This window comes from Neophocaena asiaeorientalis, unplaced genomic scaffold, assembly GCF_003031525.2.
Source record: "Neophocaena asiaeorientalis asiaeorientalis breed wild unplaced genomic scaffold, Neophocaena_asiaeorientalis_V1.1 scaffold123, whole genome shotgun sequence".
Lineage (NCBI taxonomy): Eukaryota > Metazoa > Chordata > Mammalia > Artiodactyla > Phocoenidae > Neophocaena > Neophocaena asiaeorientalis.
This window is the reverse complement of record NW_020173666.1, coordinates 4,926,010-4,944,791: the sequence shown is the minus strand read 5'-3', so window position 1 is coordinate 4,944,791 and position 18,782 is coordinate 4,926,010. Positions and strand designations below refer to the sequence as shown.

The 18,782-nt window shown below is 45.1% G+C and overlaps 1 protein-coding gene across 2 annotated transcripts in view; it reads right to left on the bottom strand.

Moving 5' to 3' along the window:
- Positions 1-18,782, bottom strand: part of UST (uronyl 2-sulfotransferase) — a 298,078-nt gene that overhangs the window by 107,492 nt on the left and 171,804 nt on the right. For both annotated transcript variants that reach the window (XM_024748054.1, XM_024748053.1), the window contains exons 4-5: positions 18,176-18,255; positions 7,824-7,977 (exon numbers count right to left, since the gene is read on the bottom strand). In XM_024748054.1, the coding sequence (XP_024603822.1) occupies positions 7,824-7,977; positions 18,176-18,255 (234 nt within the window). The remainder of the gene's footprint in view (positions 1-7,823; positions 7,978-18,175; positions 18,256-18,782) is intronic.

Below are 18,782 nucleotides of genomic sequence, written 5' to 3'. Positions count from 1 at the left end.
AGCCTAACACACTTCCTCATGTTCAAGGTTTGGTCTTATCCACTCAGCCTCTCAGAGTTGCCTTCCTAGTCTACACAGCAAGTCCCCTACATACGAACCTTCAAGTTGTGAACTTTCAAAGATGCGGATGTGAGTTCACATGTCCAATCAGGTAAGTTAGTTCATGTGTCTGGTGTATATTGTCATGTGTGTGCATCCTCTACAAGTGGTTGTGCTTTTCTGTACTTTACTGTACAGTACTGTATAGAATACGGTGGTACAGGATCTTTATTTCAAGCTCAGGATGTCTGGAAGTAAGCATAAAAGCAGCGGTGATGTCCTGCTACTACTGCACTTTTCAAGGTACTGTACTGGAAGATTAAAATGTCTTCTTTATATTCTGTGTTTGTTTTTTACGTATTATTTGTGTGAAAGGTACTATAAACCTATTACAGTACGGTACTATTGATATATATACCGACTGTGTTAGTTGGGTACCTAGGCTAACTTCGTTGGACTTACGAAGAAATTGGGCTATGAATGTGCTCTTGGGATGGAACTCGTTTGTATGTAGGGGTCTTACTGTAATAAGGGGTTGAAGGGGGGGGTGCTAATGCCTACACCAGAGGATGCCCTGGGGATGAATGCGCTAATATGGGGACAGCCCGCTGACTGCATCAAGCCACACACTTGGCCCTGTGTGTGGTTATTCGGTGACATCTCAGGTGGTGGCTGGTGGCGTTCTGTTCTCCCCTCGCAAAGGCTCCAAGCTTACGGCTCTCTCATGACCCCTCCTTTCCCCCAAAATCCCTTTGTTGTTTTCTTCTCGCCTCGTGCCTCTCCTCCTTCTATGCCCATCAACTTCTCTGTCCCAAGCTCCCAGGGGTACTCCCTGTATTGCTAAACTGCAGAACTGGTCTTTGGTTCTAAAAACACCTGCGACCCCTGCTTTCGACACACTTCAGGACAAATGGATGTCAAAGACATCTCTCTCCGGGGCGGGGGGGTCCTTTGTCCTCTGCGCGGCTCACAGCATGACAGAGCCTGCCGGCCCGCGCACCTCTCCTCCCCACCCCTCGGGGGTCAGAACGTGCTGCTCCGGTGACTTTACAGCCGCGTGCCTACACCAGCTTAAGTTTCCAAGTAAATAAACACGGGAGAAATGGGTGCCAGCAGGCTAGGATCAAAACGTGTCTCCAGCTGTTGGGAACAAAGAGAAGCTGTTTCCTTAGAAACGGATTCCCAGGAGAAGGGGTCTAGTGGGGCTATCTGAGATCTCAGCAGAAGCCACATGGACCTGACGGTTCAGGACACGGCCCAGAGTGGCCTGAGCCACAAGAGAACAGCAGCCCCTGCTGGCTCCCCGGAGGAGACAAGCTCCCTGGATCTACAGAAAAAAATGGTCTCGTGGAGCCACTGATAGAGACAGGGGTGTGAAAGCATCAATGCTGAAACGTGTTTTGTAAAGTTTTAGCTTTCAAAGCACCTCTGTATAGAATGTTCAATTTATTTTCTCAAGAAGCCCGTGATACAGGCAAGGTGATATGTTCCCATTGTACAGATGAGAAGAATAAGGTTCGCCAAGGCTAAATCACTGGCTGAGTCACCCAGCTAGGGCAGCCGAGAGCGCAACCTAAGTACACCATGTCCTGGGCCGTTAGCTCAGCCTGCAATCATAAGCCAAATGTGAACTAGTTGGAGACAAAGAACTTTCTTACCTTCAAAGATATGGAAAACAGAGATGTTTACTGAAGTACGTAGAAAGCAGATGACCCAAATCCCTTATTTGTTTTCTTCCTTTAAGAAAAATGATGCTCTAGGGATGAAGGCACAGCCTGAGGTTTCATTCCCAGGATGGCCTCAGCCAGTCAGGACTGAGTGGAAATTTCCAGAAACGAGTATCTCGTACATACACTTCCAAAGCTAAAGGATGCTCAGAGTCCAAAGCTTTCAAGCAGATTAAAATGCATAGCTTTCTGAAAATCTTTGCTGACGCTGGCCAATGTTCAGGCTTCTCCAGAATCCAAATGGGCCAACATGATTTACTGAATTCTTTATGAATTAAGAAGCTGTAAATTACCATCTTTTTTTTTCAAACATGCATTACTTTCCACGCTTTATAGCCAAGATGAATAAACAGTATCACAGAGGCAGTTTTCTCCCTGGGAAAATGCCCTCCTCTCTCTTCCTGCTCTGCAAATGGAGGGTCACCTAGTGAAGGATGGTCTGGTGAAGTTGCAGTAAGTTTGGGTAAGGAGCCCAACTTGGTATTTTTTGGAGTCTGAAAGTGCTAAGTGCTGTCTCTGCAGAATATTTTACCATGAAACTTTCTCAGGCCAGGTTTTAGGCAAGCAACAGGCAAAAATCACACACGTGTAACTGACAGAGTAGAAATGGCAGGTGACTGGAAACTCATGGACTGGAAAAGGGAGTGGCTTCGGCAGGAATGAGATTCTCCCCCCTTGCTTGTAAATCACAACAGTTGCTCTTCATGAGCAGACATTCATTCTCATTAACTGCATCCTGGGTGCCAGGTATTTCCCTGCCCTGGAAATAACACAGCCTGAACTCCAGCTGGAGAAGAGTCTCAAGTGCTGGAACGTGTCAAAGTGTGCCTGGGCTCAGATCTACCCCACCTCCTGAGTCGAAAACCGAAAAAGGACACAGCTACATCTGCACTCTGGCTCTGGACAAAGAGAAATGAGCCTAAGAGAATTGCCTTTTCACAGCGTGGCTGCTATAAGTTGAATTTGTATCCGTTCTAGCAATAATTTATTGTAAAATTATTTCCTGATAAATACAAGTGAAGATTGGTTTGGGAAGAAACAGAAACTTTTAGAAAAATCTAATTGTTTCCAGAAAATATGGAAAACAGCTACAAGAGCCTTGGGTGTTTGAAAAAAATTGTTATAACAGCTATGTCTTTGTAAAGATGTGTCAGACAAATGATTTTGCTCAAAAAGCATGGAACTCGGCCCAGTCCTCCCCTCCCTTTACCATTCAGGAAGTCAAACATAGGGTCCAAGTGATCCAGCAACACAGCAGTGGAGTCAGGACAGCCTCTACGCCTGGCAGGACCCCTAACCCATCACTAGACCCAGGCCCTGTTCCTACATCTGTGAGATGAGAGGTTCCTCATGACCGACCTCCAGGGACCCTGCGAATCCTACGATCCCTGCGCCCTTTTCCATTTTCTTCCCAACCACCCAGCATCAGAGATGATAATATTTCAGCCCCAGAGGCCCCGGCCCTCTCTCAGCTGTATGCTAAGCAGCTCTGCAAGGCTCACGGCCAGGAGCAGAGCTGCCTGATTTTTGGCAACTGGATAAAGCAAGTGGCTTCGGAGCGCTGAGATCTGGAATCATGTGGGGACATCAGTGGACCCGTTTCGGGTGCCCCCCACCCCCTCCGTGACTCTGTGTGTGTGTAGCAAGCAGGGAGAGGCCTCGCCGCGAGGTCCCCCAGGGGGGTGGCCTGCTCTGCTTGCCCCCTCTGGTGCAGGGTCACCCTGCGTGCATCCCCTTTTGGGCCCTCACGCCCAGGCGGGGCCTCACTGAGGGGACCAGGTCTCCTCACAGCTGCCCTGCACCCCAGCGAGACACAAACAACACCCTCTTTTGAGTGAAACAACTGACCACCCAGGCTTGCCAAAATGAGGACAGGCTCTGAAAGGGGGCAGTTTTATTTCAAGGGTCTGATGGGACCAAGGAGATGGAATGAAAAGTTTCAGCTATTAAAAAAAAAGGCTGTAGACTGTCTTCTTCCAAATAAACAAACCATCCTTTGAACAAGAAAACAGCCCTGCTAACGGGGTCAGGCTGGAGCTGGATCATAAAGGAGTCACGTGTCCCTGGGGCCCCTCTCCACTCCTGCTCCCCTGATTTCTCCCTCTGCTGCTTTTGGGAGCCCAGTGCTCTCCTGCTGGGGTCTTGCCAAGGAATGAGCTGAGCTCATCTGACACCGGCCCTTCCCAGGACACAGTGCTTTACATTTGGAACGGGGGCCCCTGCAAATCTCTAAGGGTAGAATTCCAGGCAGGGAAATTTCCCTGGAATCTCTCATATCACAGCATAAAGGCTCTTCAAAAATATAAGAGTTGCCTCCATTACCAACTTTCAACATTTTATGGGCTTTAAAAAAAAAGACTAAACCATGAGTTTTTTCTCGCATGTTTACACAATTTCTCTCGCTAATGATTACAACTTATTGTTTGTGTGAAGACTATGTTATGTGGAATGATTTACAGGATGACAGGGTAGAAAAACGTAGAAGATTCCCCCAACTCCATATTAACTACATTATAACTGTATTAATATTTTTGTTGTTGTTTATTTTATTGATTAAGTAGTGTATTGAGGCTTCTACTAATTCAGCCCCTCTTCTGAGTACCAAGGACACAGATGGAACTCTGATCTTATCTTGTCCTCAAAGAGCTTATAGGCTGTTGGGAGGACAGAAGAGATGTGAAGACATTATATCACCCAGAGAAATGACATGGCCAGCCAGCGTAGAACCTGGTGGGAGCACTGAAGAAGAATATCGGGACATCCATGTACAGCTGTGTAGGTTGTGCACTGCACAACTTTGGGGTCTCCATCCCACAGACCCCATTTTCAATAGAACCCCTGGAAACTTTGAGTGTGAGGAGGCTTGTGAGACTTCAGAACAAGCACCCAGGTGTCAGATACAGGTCTAGAGCAGCAGGGAGGAGTCCTGACTCCCAGAAAGAAGGGGGAGAATTGCTGAGGATGTTTGAAGGCTCATGAGATGACACATCCCCGGCTGGGAGGAGGGCTCTGCTTTTTAGTGGAGATACGGGAGAAAGATTCACTGATTAAGGTGTGTACAATTTGCGGCAAGGGCTTAATTTCCAAAATATAAAAACACCTCATACAACTCAACAACAACAAAGCAAACAGCCCAATCAAAAAATGGGCAGAAGACTTAAGCAGACATTTCTCCAAAGAAGAAGTACAAATGGCCAATAGGTGCCTGAAAAGATGCTCAGCATCGCTAATTATTAGGGAAATGCGAATCAAAACTACAACGAGGTACCACCTCACACCAGTCAGAATGGCCATCATTAAAAAGTCTACAAATAACAAATGCTGGAGACAATTTGGAGAAAAGGGAACCCTCCCACACTGCTGGTGGGAATGTAAGTTGGTACAGCCATTATGGAAAACAGTATGGAGGTTCCTCAGAAAACTAAAAATACAATTACCCTATGATCCAACAATCCCAATCCTGGGCATACATCCAGACAAAACTCTAATCCAAAAAGGCACATGCACCCCTATGTTCACAGCAGCACTATTCACAATAGCCAAGACATGGAAACAACCCAAATGTCCATCAACAGATGAATGGATAAAGAAGTTGTGGTACATATATACAATGGAATACTACTCAGCCATAAAAAGGAATGTAATAATGTCATTTGCAGCAACATGGATGCAACCAGAGAGTATCATACAAAGTGAGGTAAGTCAGACAGAGAAAGACAAATACCGTATGATATCACTTATATGTGGAATCTAAAATATGACACAAATGAATGTATCTATGAAACAGACTCACGGACATAGAGAACAGACTGGTGGTTGCCAAGGGGGAGGGGTTTGGGGGAGGGATGTAGTGGGGGATTGGGGTTAGCAGATGTAAGCTATTCTATACGAAATGAATAAACAACAAGGTCCTACCATATAACACAGAGAACTATATTCAGTATCCTATGATAAACCATGATGGAAAAGGATATAAAAAAAAGAATGCATAAATATGTATAAATGAGTCACTTTGCTGTACAGCAGAAATTAACACAACATTGTAAATCAACTATACTTCAATAAAAAAGGGTGTGAACGATTTGGGGTTATTCATGTTACTTCCCAACTCAAAGTTACTGCAGTGCCTCACAGGGCCTTATACGATCTGTGGTCTCCAAGACTTACCTGCCACTTCCCTCTCCCCACACCTCACTCTATACCAGCCACTCTGTTCTCCCTGCTGATTTCTGAATGAGCACACAAGTGCCCACTCCAGGCCTTTGGTCCAGCTGCCCCCACCACCTGGAGCTGCATTCTCCCAACCGACCGAGTGACCAATTCCACTTCTCATTCTAATTGCTGTTTATATGCCAGATGCAATGCCTTCCCTGACCTGCTTATCAACATCGCATGGCAGCCTGTCCCTCATCTCTCCCGCTGCATGATGGATCCCTGGCACTGCCCATCCACTTTCCCGAATCACTTTTCACTTTCTGGTAGACTGTGAATTTACTTATTACCTACATTAATATTTGAAGAGTGGGATTCATAAAACTTGTCTTCATATATTTGGTTTTTCAGCATCTTCTGCTACACTCGGTTCTAACTTCTGTAGTATCGGATTGAGCCAGAAACTTTGTAGTATATTTTGGTTACATGGAAGATGCTATATGTTTTCAAAAAAACATATAATGCTAATCAGGTCCAGCACAAACTATAAAGACATTATTCCTCTAGTAAGTGGTTCTATACTCTGAATATGTACTTGCCATTGAATAAAAAAATACAGAGCCATATTCATAACATGTATTTTAAAGAAAAAGATCAGAGTTTTTGCCATCAGAAGTGAAAAAGAAAAAGAAATAAAAGTCACTTTAAAAATATACCATCAGAATATTTCATTGAAGCATTAGGTAGCTGAACAAATGCTAAATGGTGAGTGAAAAGCCTTGGTCGCTAGTGATGGCCCATCTATAACTAGTTGTGTAGCACTGGATACGATCCTTAACTTCTGTGCATCTCAGTTTTCTCAACTCTAATTGTGAATTTTAAGACATGAAAGTGACATTATCGAAAAATGCTCCATCCTCCAAACACATACGTTTATCATGCTTTTTAAAATCAAATGAGGAAAGAGAAGTTCTGGCGTTGTGCTGGAACTGTGACTAACGAGACTCTTCTTTAGCTCGAGGATGCTGCTGCACACACACCAGCGGTGGGCATGGGCTCTGTGTTACATGCCAGCCGTGGAAGCGGATCTCCACAGAGCCCTCCATACATCCTTCTCTTTCTGCTGTGCCTGACAGCCCGGGACAGTCTGGGTGAACCTGACGGGCTCTCTCAGACACAGAGACCAGCATTTCAGCCTCTTTAACACTTTAGTGGCTGAGGCTCTAAGCCACTCAGCAAGTGTTTGTCAATCTAGGTCACAAACTAGTGGGAAACGCATCGTTTATTCTGGTGCTGGCTGCCAGATGCAGTACTTTCATTTGTTACCAACTCCAAGCTGTGGAAACAATTACTGGGATCAAAATGAACATCCCTATGAAGCTGAGGGTCCCCAAACAAGGTCCAGAAAAGCAAACTGATTTTGCCAAGATACCGGATTCTGTTGTGCTCTGGTGGAAAGGACCTTGGACTTGGAGTCAGAGGACCTGGAAACAGTCAGTCATGGCTGTGCTCACATCCTTTTGGAATCTCAGGGTTCTCATCTGAAAATACCCCTCCCTCATGGGACTGTCACGGGAACTGAATGGCATGAAGTATGAGACAGTACTTTGTGACCTTTCAAGAGAAATCCCCAAACACACCAAAACGACAATAGTGCTGGTCAGGATTCCCTGGGAAAGACTATTTCTTCTCTGGGGCCTAAAACCTAGCACTAAAGACAAACTGAGGAAAACAAGGTTAGAAAGTCATTTGAGAAAATGTTCGTTAAGATCTGGGTCATCTGGAAAATTAATTTTTCACTGGCAAAAACTTGCTCCCTGAGGACGTGCCCTCATCACATGGAGCTCGTGGACAGGACGGCCACGGGGAGGGGAGGGACCAGCTCTTCGATGTGACAGGACTTACCAGGTAGCGCTCTTCCTGCCTCATGCTGGGGGTACGGATCATGTGATTCTGTTCTCCTCTCCAGTCTCCAAATCGACGGAAAAAATAGTTAGATAAAAACCGGTTGACAGGGTCTCTAATGATGTTGATGTAGACAGGCTGGTCTCCTCCAAACCTATGACGCATACAAACATGGAGCTGGTTACAAGCCATCACTTCTGGAGGAAAATCAAGCCCACTTAGATACTGGCTCCCCTCTAGGTTAATACATCATCATCAGAAGACCCTGTCTGCTCAGGTGCCAGTGCACAAACTAATCAGCGAGCAGTGTTTCCTGATGGGCACTTAGTATCCTGCGGGAGGTGCCTGTCCAGGTACCTGCTGAGAGGCGGTGAGGGCTGTGCAAACTGCGGTATTTGTCAACGTGAAGGTGTAGATGCGGTCTCCTTTTCTCAGGAGGCTGCAGGTTCCTGAGGGCGGGGGCCCGCTGAACTGGGTGTTGTATTTCCACCGGCCCTCATGGAATGTTTTGACTACCTGGTAAATTCCGAAAGCCTCATTGGGTGAAATGGTACTTATTCTACATTCTAATTCAAACAGTCTCAGATAAGGGGCTCTGCAGGAAGTGGATAATAACAGCCAACATTTATGAAACGCTCCCTGTTCACCTTGCTGTAAATACTTTGTAACCGACTCACCGAACCCTCCCCACGCCTCAGTGGAGTAGAAATCGTAATTATCCCCATTTACATGGGGGAAACGGAGGCAGGGAGCTTGTAACTTGTGGCTGAGCCCGGATATGAATCCAGGCAGTCTGACTCCAGAATCTGTGCTCTGAACCATGGAAAGAAGGTTCCAAAGCTGAGAAAAGTAACAGTGTAAGGGATAACATGAACACAACAAAAACCAATATAATTATCCTCAAATGATGGCAAGGGGTTTTAGATAAAAATAAAGCAAATATCTAAGTGTGCCATTTTAATTCCTTCTGCAAAGGGAGTAGACAAATGCACTGAATTGTGGCCCAAGAGCGAGGCCTTCGCCAGGCAAAAGGATTAGGTTGGTTGAATTTGTCTTACGGATTCCTCCCCTTTCTCTTTGAACTGCCTGAAAGCAGTGACCCTGAAGGGCCTGGGAGAACTCTCCAGGCTCTGGGCAGAGGTCTTGTTCTGGGGACCTCCTGAGGGACCCACAGGCTTCTCTCACCCCGTGACCTTCCGAGGAGGGTGCCTAGACATTCTGTCAGGGGTCAGAAAGAGCTCAGAGAAAACGAACTGACACGATCCTGCTGCCACCTCTCCAGCTGGCAGACTGTTCACCTTTCAAGACCCAGCCCAGAATCACCGTGACATCCTTCCGCAGTTGACTCCCATCCTCGTGTCAATCCCTCCCTCCTCTGGCTCAAATGCTCTCTCCACTCTGTGTGTACATGTCTGCCTCTCCCATCAGACTATGGGCCTCCAGAAGCCAGGAACAATGTCCTTTAGACAGTGTGTGGCACACAGTAGGTGCTCAACCAATGAAGGCATGGTCTTAGAAGACACCATGGGTGGATGTTTCTGAGTTTGCAAGTTTCTGCCACTATCACAGGTCTCTGTGGTAAAGGAAAGTAGACATAACAAGCCACCAATCGTTTTTTGTGTATTGATACATAGAATGCTTTCCCCAGGTTTTTTTGGGTTTTTTTAATGTGGACAATTTTTTAAGTCTTTATTGGATTTGTTACAATATTGCTTCTGTTTTATGTTTTGGGTTTCTGGCCACGAGGCATGTGGGATCTTAGCTCCCCGACCAGGGATTAAACCCACACCCCCTGCATCGGAAGGCGAAGTCTTAACCACTGGACTGCCAGGGAAGTCCCTCCAGGTCTTTGCATTTTAAAAGAGAATCTTCAGAGAGAAGAATCCAAAGGCACAAGAAGGGATGACTCTCCAGTGGTGTGATTTCAGGCGCCAGGATGCGTGAGTGCAATTCTGGACTCCTCGAATACACCACATCTGAAAACACACCACTCAGGAGCAGGGTTAGCCATGCCAACACGACTCTTTGTCAGATCCCAGACGTACACAAGGTGACGTTCACGCAGCTGGGCGAACAACTAACTAGTTCCAGAAATCAGCTGTGCCAACCACGGCTAACCACCATCATCCTGGATGTATCTTCCTCTTTTTAATTAAATTGGGTTTCATATCTATGATAAATAGCAACTAAAGTAATAGGGTTAGGGATTAGAAAGACAAAGCCTGCATACCAGATGTGAATGCAATTCAACCCTCAAATTGCAACATGCTATTAAAAACCTCAACTGTGCTTCCATGGTCTGTGAAGAATGACTATTACCGCTAATTAGCAGAACCGCCTGGTGCTGTGAGTCCATGCACGGCTGCCCACTACGAGATGGTTTTCTCAGCCTGGTCACAGCCACCTTCCACTGAAGGCTGTAGATGAGAAGAATGACAAGGCTTGTCGAGCCGGGGCGACCTGCTCCTGTTTGCACATTGTGACCCAATGCAAGATTTCCAGAAGAAGTTTTAGACAATGTAGGAATTTATTGTCAAATAGTATCAGATACTGCAATAGCCTCTCTAGAAATTTCTAACGGTGAGAGAGGTATCTGATACATATCTTTCCTCTTCCAGAAAATGACAGTAATAATGGTTTCAGACCACCAACCCTCATCCTTTTTCTAGGACACACAGCTCCTTCCCAAACTGGCAAAACCTGGGGTGACATGTCAGTTACACAAAAGGGGCCAAACACCACCCATGTGTCCCTGGGCTTGAGAAGGGAAACAAATGTCCCACCCTCATCCCATCCTCTCTCAGGATCGGTTTGTCTTCTCTCAGTAATTTTAAAATTCTGGTCAGAAGTCCAGGTCACCCTTGGAAGGTCTCTGGGTCACCTGAACTGACTGTTCCCCCCACCCCTCCCCCGCCTTCCCAGGAAGCACAGCGCTCTGCCTTATTTTTTTAAAACCCTTGAGGGGAGATTCCACAGCCTCCCTGTGAAGCCCATCAGTTGAGGCGTCCTTGTTACCTCGACCAAAATTCCTAGTCTTCCTTCTGTGCACGTTTCCTTTGGTTTGATCCACTCGACACAAAGGATCAGCTTCTCTTCAGATGCTTTTACAACTTTAAGCCTTCTCAGCTCCTTTAGCGTTCTTTTGCATGTGTTTCTTTTTCTTTTTTCTTTTTTTGCGGTACACGGGCCTCTCACTGTCGCGGCCTCTCCCGTTGCGGAGCACAGGCTCTGGACGTGCAGGCTCAGCGGCCATGGCTCACGGGCCCAGCCGCTCCGCGGCGTGTGGGATCCTCCCGGACCAGGGCACGAACCCGTGTCCCCTGCATCGGCAGGCGGACTCTCAACCTCTGCGCCACCAGGGAAGGCCATGTGTTTTTTTTTGAAATCCCTTTAGCATTTGTCTTGAGATTCATTTCCCTTAATTTTATCATCTATAGCTCTAATTTCATCTTTATCAAGTTTTTTAAAAACCTGAGTCGACCACAGCTGATGAGAGGTTCTGTGCTTTGCATGTACTGGAGAGTAGGAGAGTCAGGTCATATTTTGTCTTTCGCTTAACAACACCCCCTCTTCGCCCTTGGTCACCACAATAACCACAGCATATTTCGAGCTCTTTCCAGGCATCCTAAAATAGCAGGTATTTCCAATTTCACTGATATCTGTTCATAGGTCATATTTACCAACTCTTTAATTACCCCTGTGGGTCTCCTTCTGACCGGCTGCAAATTTACCGTATTCTGTTTTTGGCTTTTTGATGAGAAGATGAAGGTCCAAAGCAGGACATAATTCTCCAGAAATAATAACCGCATGGTTTTCACTTCTCCCATGCATTCCTGAGTATCTCATTCTGAGAATTTTCTTCACCATTCGCCCCACACAGCTACCTCCATGGATCAACCCTTCAATCAACACTAGTCACCTCCCAGTAGCTGCACAAAGCCCTTGGGAAAGAATTTTAGGTACACTTTCATCAGATTGCAGATGATATTCTTCCTGGGCCGTTACTGCACGTATTAAATAACAAGACTTAAGGCCAAAACTATATGCATGACTCCTCCGCAAGGCAGGAAACCATTCAAAAGTGACTGTCCCCAAATGCCTTATGTCAGATACAGCAGATTGCACTGAAGGCCATCAGACTTGAAGGAAATGTTTCAAATTTTATATTTAAGGGGGGCGGGGGGGAAATGGGCAAGTAAAGACTGAAAAAGTTTAGTAGCAGTATCAGTAAATCATGTTTACACATGAGATTTATAGGCACGGGAGGGAATAAAGTTCTGTTATATTTCCTTGCTTGAGTTTCACACCAGATGCTTTGGTCCGCAAAGGATTTGTATCACAGGGGATGGGACAACATTCTGCTCTGAACTAAAAGTAATTCTTTAGAGACGTAACCTGCTTACCAATACCTGTCTTTGATTCATATTTTACTTTCAATAAAGCATGAAAGTGAAAAAAAATTATTCTAGAGAGTTAAGACTATTTTGTTCTCCTACGACAGTAGAGTTTTCTATGAGTGCAAACAGCATATATATAATTTTTACTTGTGCTAAAATACACATAACATAAAATTTACCCTTTCTGCCATTTTTAAGGGGACAGTTCAGTGGCATCGAGTACATTCACACTGTTGTACCACCATCACCATCATCCAACTCCAGAATCCTCTCATCATCCCCAGCTGAAATTCTGTGCCCAGTAAACAATAAATCCCGTTCCCCTCCTTCCTCCTTAGCCCTGGCAATTTTCATTCTACTGAGAGTATATCTGTATTTTTCACCTCCGGCCTAAAAGTAGAGGTTATTCCTGCGCTGTCACCCACATCAAAAAAGGAAGAGTGTCCCAAGGCTAGTGGCCCATGCTTTGATCCCTGGCAGTGAGGAAGGAGACACTTTGAAGTGAGAGAAAGGCCACCGTGGAAAAGGATATAGTTGCTTGGGGGGCAGCATGAGGGGCTGCCTGCGGGCGGAGGAGGGGCAAGATGGTTAATTAATGGTCATTTGCTGCAACGGGGTGGAAGGGCCACCCTCTGTCCTCACAACCTCATTCAGCGGACACTTTGGTCCTTGGTGCCCAGCACAGAGCCTCCCATCACGAAACGCAAGCAGAGGCTGAGCTACTCTCTGCTCCCTGAGTGTCCTGAGGGAAGAGAGGTGGGGGCTTCTGCTGAGTGAGGGTGGGGCAGCTGGGACACTGGAGTTAAGGTTCCTGCTGGGAGAGGAAGATGACTTGATGGAAACCAATAGACAACAGGGAGGAAGCCCTTCGTGGTGTGCAGGGAGATGGGCTCAGGGCAAGTCCAGATCACACCACGCCCTGACGGGCCAGCCACGAGTGGGGGGGCTCACGGGGCAGCAGAGTCCACCTGCTGTGGAGGGAAAAGAGAAAAGGGAGGCGGAAAGCGCCATTTCCGGAAGATGAGTCCAGCCATGTCTTCACAGGATAAACTGAGAGAAAACTCTCATTCTGAAAATCAAACTTCTGGGCTCTAAGCAGGTAAAGATAGCATTCACTAAGCGCTAATATCAGTTTTATTTTGACGCTCTCTTCAGAGCTTGAGGTGTCTGTCACTATTACAAAAGATTTGCAGGACACAATTAAAATGGATGACTTTGCTAATGAGAATGAAAACAAAGTCAACATTTAGAAATAAGATGTGGAAACCCGTTTGAATTATGGAATTAGCGAGATCGGATTTGTTTTGTTAAATGATGCCATCAGAGGGCAGACTTTGTTCACATCAGTAACTAAGACCTCCCTTCAAGGGAAGAAAGAAGTGTCCAAAACTCACATGGTGTCCTTGCACATCACACCCTACTTACTTCTGCAGCGACTGATTGATTTTTAAATGTTTTGCTTTTGCAAGTTAGTTTTGGCATTGGAGCCACCATCAGAGACAAATAAGGAAAGAGAAATGGACACAAAGAAGGGTAAGGGGGTCATGGGTGAGAAAGGAAGAGACACGGAAAAAGATTAAGAGTAGTGGTAGTTTGAGATCAGTTAGTGTAGTGATATCTCATAATTCGCTTGGGCTATTTTCATAGCATTGCGCTCTGACACAAACCTTCACAGTGTTTTCCCTGCAAGACCCAAGTTGGGGGTCGAGGGGAATTGTAGATTGGAAAAAAATTACTTCCCCCCACCCTGCCAAAAAATAATCTTAGAAAACAAAATGGGGCAGGAGGGGGGAAGACAAATTGAATTGTCTGTCACAGTCTTGATGATCTAAGACATACTTAAAGAGGTGATGTTGGGAAGCGGAACTTTTTCAAAAATTCTAATTCTTTAGGTGACTTCAACAACTGGGAACAGACACATGAAACCAGAGTACAAAAATATTAAACATCCTACTTAAACATCACAACAAAGAGTAGCATCTTTTAGGCCGACGTAATTTTGACTCACTTCTCCAGGTAGACCAGGTGAAAAACACCTGTCTGGCCTGAACTTTCAGGTAGCTCAAAAACCAAAGAGCAGTGGAAAACCTCACAAACCCAAATTGATCTGAGGTTTCTGCTGACCTCGGTAGTGTTTATCTCCTCTGGCAGGGAGCCTTCCCTGAGGCAACTACTTTGGAGATAATCTTAATTATCTCCAAAAGCACTCTTTTGGTCTGATAGTATTGCTTTCTATGGTTGAATTAATAAAAATGGATATGGAGAAATTGTTCCTTCTAGGTCTAAAAAAAAAAAAAGAGAAAAAATGGGACAGGACAAGATGCCTAGGTTATGAATAAATGAAACTTATTGAATCACCAAAAACTCACAGGAAAGAATTTTACATCACTCAGAGTATCTAAATTCCAGACAAGAATGCCATACTTAATGGAGAAAAAGAAATAAGGGGCGATTCATTTTGGTATAACGCCGTACACTTCAAGAGTTCAGAACATAAATGTACAAAAGAAGGCGTTGGGAAGGTTAGACTTCCGTTCTTACATTCCACTTCCCAGCAAGTGTTTTGCTGCATGTCAAGAATGTAAGGAGACTTAGACATAAAGCATCCGTACAGAGTATTAGGTTGTAGCATCAATTCTTCTCTTAATAACCTCATTATCTTGAAACAATGCGTGTCAGCAAAGATCAGGGTAGGTGTCTTAAGAGCAGCTTAATTATCTCTATGCCTTATAATTCAAAATACAGACCTCAGTTTTAAAAGTATGTGAAATCCCTCTAAACAAGTCCCAACATAGTTGTTTTTCTCTATTAATTGTGTATTTGGGGGCCTTCCTTGTATGCCCACAGTTTGCCATTTGTACCCAAGAAATTTTCCTTAAATAAAGCTATTCCCTTGAAAAAGAAAAGCTGATGGCTTAAATTCCCATGTTCAATGAGTGTTAATAGTCTTGTAATATATTAAAATTCAATGTGTCATTCTGTTTATGCTTATGGAGGTCTCGTAGCTGAGGCCCCGGGCCTTGTGCATGTGGGATGGGAAGAGAAAATGAGATTGAACCCATAGTCAGCGTGAGTTTTTTCGAGCTGATCAGGCCAGTCTCTACTTTTTCCTGCTTGAAACTCTTCACTACTGTTCCATTCCTGCTGTGCTCCCATTTCCGGGATTCCTTTCCATCCTTCTCTTTGTTCAGTTTTTGCTCAGGCTGGCTCCTGGGCCGCCAGTGCCCTTCCCCTGCATGCTGGACCATCCCTCACAGCCCAGCAGCAATGGCTCCTGCTCTAGCAGGGAGGGTCCTGCCCTCCCAATTCCCCTAGGGGACACCCACTGAGTCTTTCTCCTAAAGCTCATCATGTTTCGTTGCTGATTCTTCCTTAATGGACGAAGAACTTACAGTTCCCTGAAGGCATGGACAGCATTTCTTGTTCACTGCAGAAGCCCCAGTCCTAGCGCAGGGCCCAGAGATAGAGGGTCGTCAATATGTATGTATTTAATTGAACAAAGTGGAATCGAGGGAGGAGAAACCAGCGAGAGCAGGGCCCTGTCCTCAAGGCGTTACATTAGAGACACTGCCAGGCTGCCCTGGGACAGGAGCCAAACTGGGGGCTCAGGCTGAGGCTTCTACAGAAATGCCTTTTAAATGCCACTTGGAATACACATAATAGCCTTCTCTCCAAGAACTTGGAAGGCTTTCCTTCACATGTTCAGAGCATCCCTACAAACCAGGGGTGGGCAGGAACTGTCCCTATTTTATAGATGGGAAAACGGAGACCCTCTGCCCTCAAAAGGTTAAACTGTTCACCGAGCCTGTGGTCAGCAGGAAGGTCTGACACCCAGAGGTCCTGACAGTCAGGCTGACACTGCTTCCTGAAATGCGGTGTCTTCTAAAAGGTTTTTATCATTTTTTTTTCTTTCAGAACTAAATCAATCAAGATTAAACTCTTGGTAGTGTAGGCCATGATAAAATACGGTCACCAGGCTGTGCCCAGCTCTGCCGATCCAATTAAGATACTGGTGTTGGCTTGTCATTAGAGTGCTATACTATCCTGATTAAAATTAGTTGTGTTGCAGTTTGTTTGGGTTGTAAAGATTTGCCCTTGAAGCAAGAGGAGTAAATGAATGAGGTTTGACAAACTTACGGTTCCCAGGGAGTAAGGGGCAGGGGGAGGGATAAATTGGGAAAGTGGGATTGACATATACACACTACTATATATTAAACAGATAACTAATAAGGACCTACTGTATAGCATGGGGAACTCAACTCAATACTCTGTAATGACCTATATGGGAAAAGAATCTAAAAAAGAGTGGATATATGTATATGTATAACTGATTCGCTTTGCTGTACACCTGAAACTAACACAACATTGTAAATCAACTATACTCCAATAAAAAGTTTAAAAAAAAGAAGAAGAAACGAACGAGATTTGAGGACGTCAGGGGTGACGCAGAAAGGAAGGAGGGAAGGAAGCGCATGAGCGAAGCAAGGGGTCAGAGGGTCTGTGCTGTGCCGTCTACAAGTCATAAAACACAAGGCCCGGGCTTCCCTGGTGGCGCTCACCCCAAAAAAAAAAAAAAAAAAAAAAAAAACCACAAGGCCCGAAATAGCTACCCAGTCCTCGTTATCTAATTATGTCTAATTATATGTTCTTGGCCCACCGGAAGTGAGAGGCAAGGCACGTACCCCAAACAGTCCAGTGACAAGCCACTTTAGAAATGTGGTTGGAGACCCACGCAGCTCCCCTGGGCCACTGAGGGTAATCCGCAGGTGTCCTCACCTGTTCACCACCCTGAGGGGACCCTGTGCAGCAGACAGGCTGGGGAAACTTCAGAGGAAACTTGCTTTCAAAGATAAGGCAGCAACTCCCTTTGCTGCCTAATAACTTGCTTTGCTGAATCTCATTCTCTCTCATTTGCACAGGGCCTGCTGCACAGCAGGAAAGTGCTTTGAAGGCTAAAACCTTCTCCCGGCCCGGCAGACTCTTAGGCATCCTGGGGCTGGGCAGCCAAAGTGCCGGCCCAGTGCAAACTCAGGCCTCCCTGGTGGCCCGGCCCGCGGGGCCATTAAGTCAGCACAGCTAGCAGGACTCTCCTGTGGGCCTATGAGGTCCCGTTATCCCCATGGGAAAAGCAGTGAGGGAAGTGCTGGTCAGATGGCTGATGAGGGAGGCCCAGGGTCTCGGGCTGGTCAGCAGATCTGCCCCTGGACCCAGTGCTCTGTCAGCCCAAACCAACTGTGAGCTCAGACAGGCCAGCCTTCGAGGAGGAGTCTGAGAACTCCTAGCAGAGTGACAAGGCCACCTGTGCTAATGGATTCCGGGGGAAGAGAGGAACTTGCCCAGAACTTGCAGTTAGCAACCTGACAGGTCAAGGGTCTAAACACATAAATTTGAAGATTTGCATTATTATCAAAAGGTCCCTGCAGCTGAAGAAAAAAGCAGATTTCGAGAATACCCACCAGCATCAAACACGCAAGGCTTAGAGTAATCAAATGGAATATTAAAAAGGTAGAGAGGCTGGTCCTAACGTTTTGGACCCTATAAAATACACATAATTCCACCACTAAGTTAGTGCCAGAGTCCCGTGAGAGTTCAAACTGTATAAAAATGTGCAATGAAATATGTCTGCTAAAATATCCATCTCTTGCCTGTTTTGTTTCAATACAGAACCTAATTTTTTTTTTTAGAGAGAGAACTATCATGTCAAATGGCTTCTCATTAAAAATAATTTCAAGTTTCCACAAGATTTAAGATTAGTATTCTAGAAAGAAATGAACTTCTGTCCAAATCTTTCAAATTTTGATCCCTCTACAGCAAAAATAAATGGATTAAAAATGCCTTTTGAAGGGCAATTACACTACCTTGGAAATGAAGGTAGATTTTAAAGTAATTGTTTGTTAGAAGGAGACTAAGTACTGAAAAGAAACGAAAGAACCATTAAACTGGAAAATATCTTACCTTGAGAAGTTGAGGAAATGAACATGTCGAGTGAATAAATAGGGCTGTTCGGCAGTACTTATATTTTTAATCAGTTCCATCTATTAAAAAAAGTACAAAATTAGCATATATAGGATCTAATTTACCAAGCTATATTAAGCTAAAGGTTATCTCCCCTACTCTTTTGATCCTCATTACCTCTTGGACCAGGGCCAAACAGCTGTGTTTTGTGCAACATTTATGAACTTTACATAAGGCTTCTTACTAAATAAAACACAGCTATCCCAATGTATAGTCCTGTATTTAATTTAGCTGATTGCCACCATGAACACAAAGTTACAGGTTAAGTAATTTTAGCTGGAGAAGTCAGCCTGTTGCTGTACGTGCAAATAAGAAAATGCCTTTAATCCCCTCCTTTAAAGGCAAATCAAGACAGGTTATTATTTTACATTTCTATAATGATCTTACTGGGAAATACAGAAGTATGTGAAACTAGTTCTGCAGAATTGAAAAGTGGGAATAAAATGAGGCAATATTTCATTATTTTTCTCTTTGATTATAAAATTTACAAAGCAAGTATTTCATAGGAAACACACAATCCTCCCCCCCCCCCACCCCCCCCCCCACC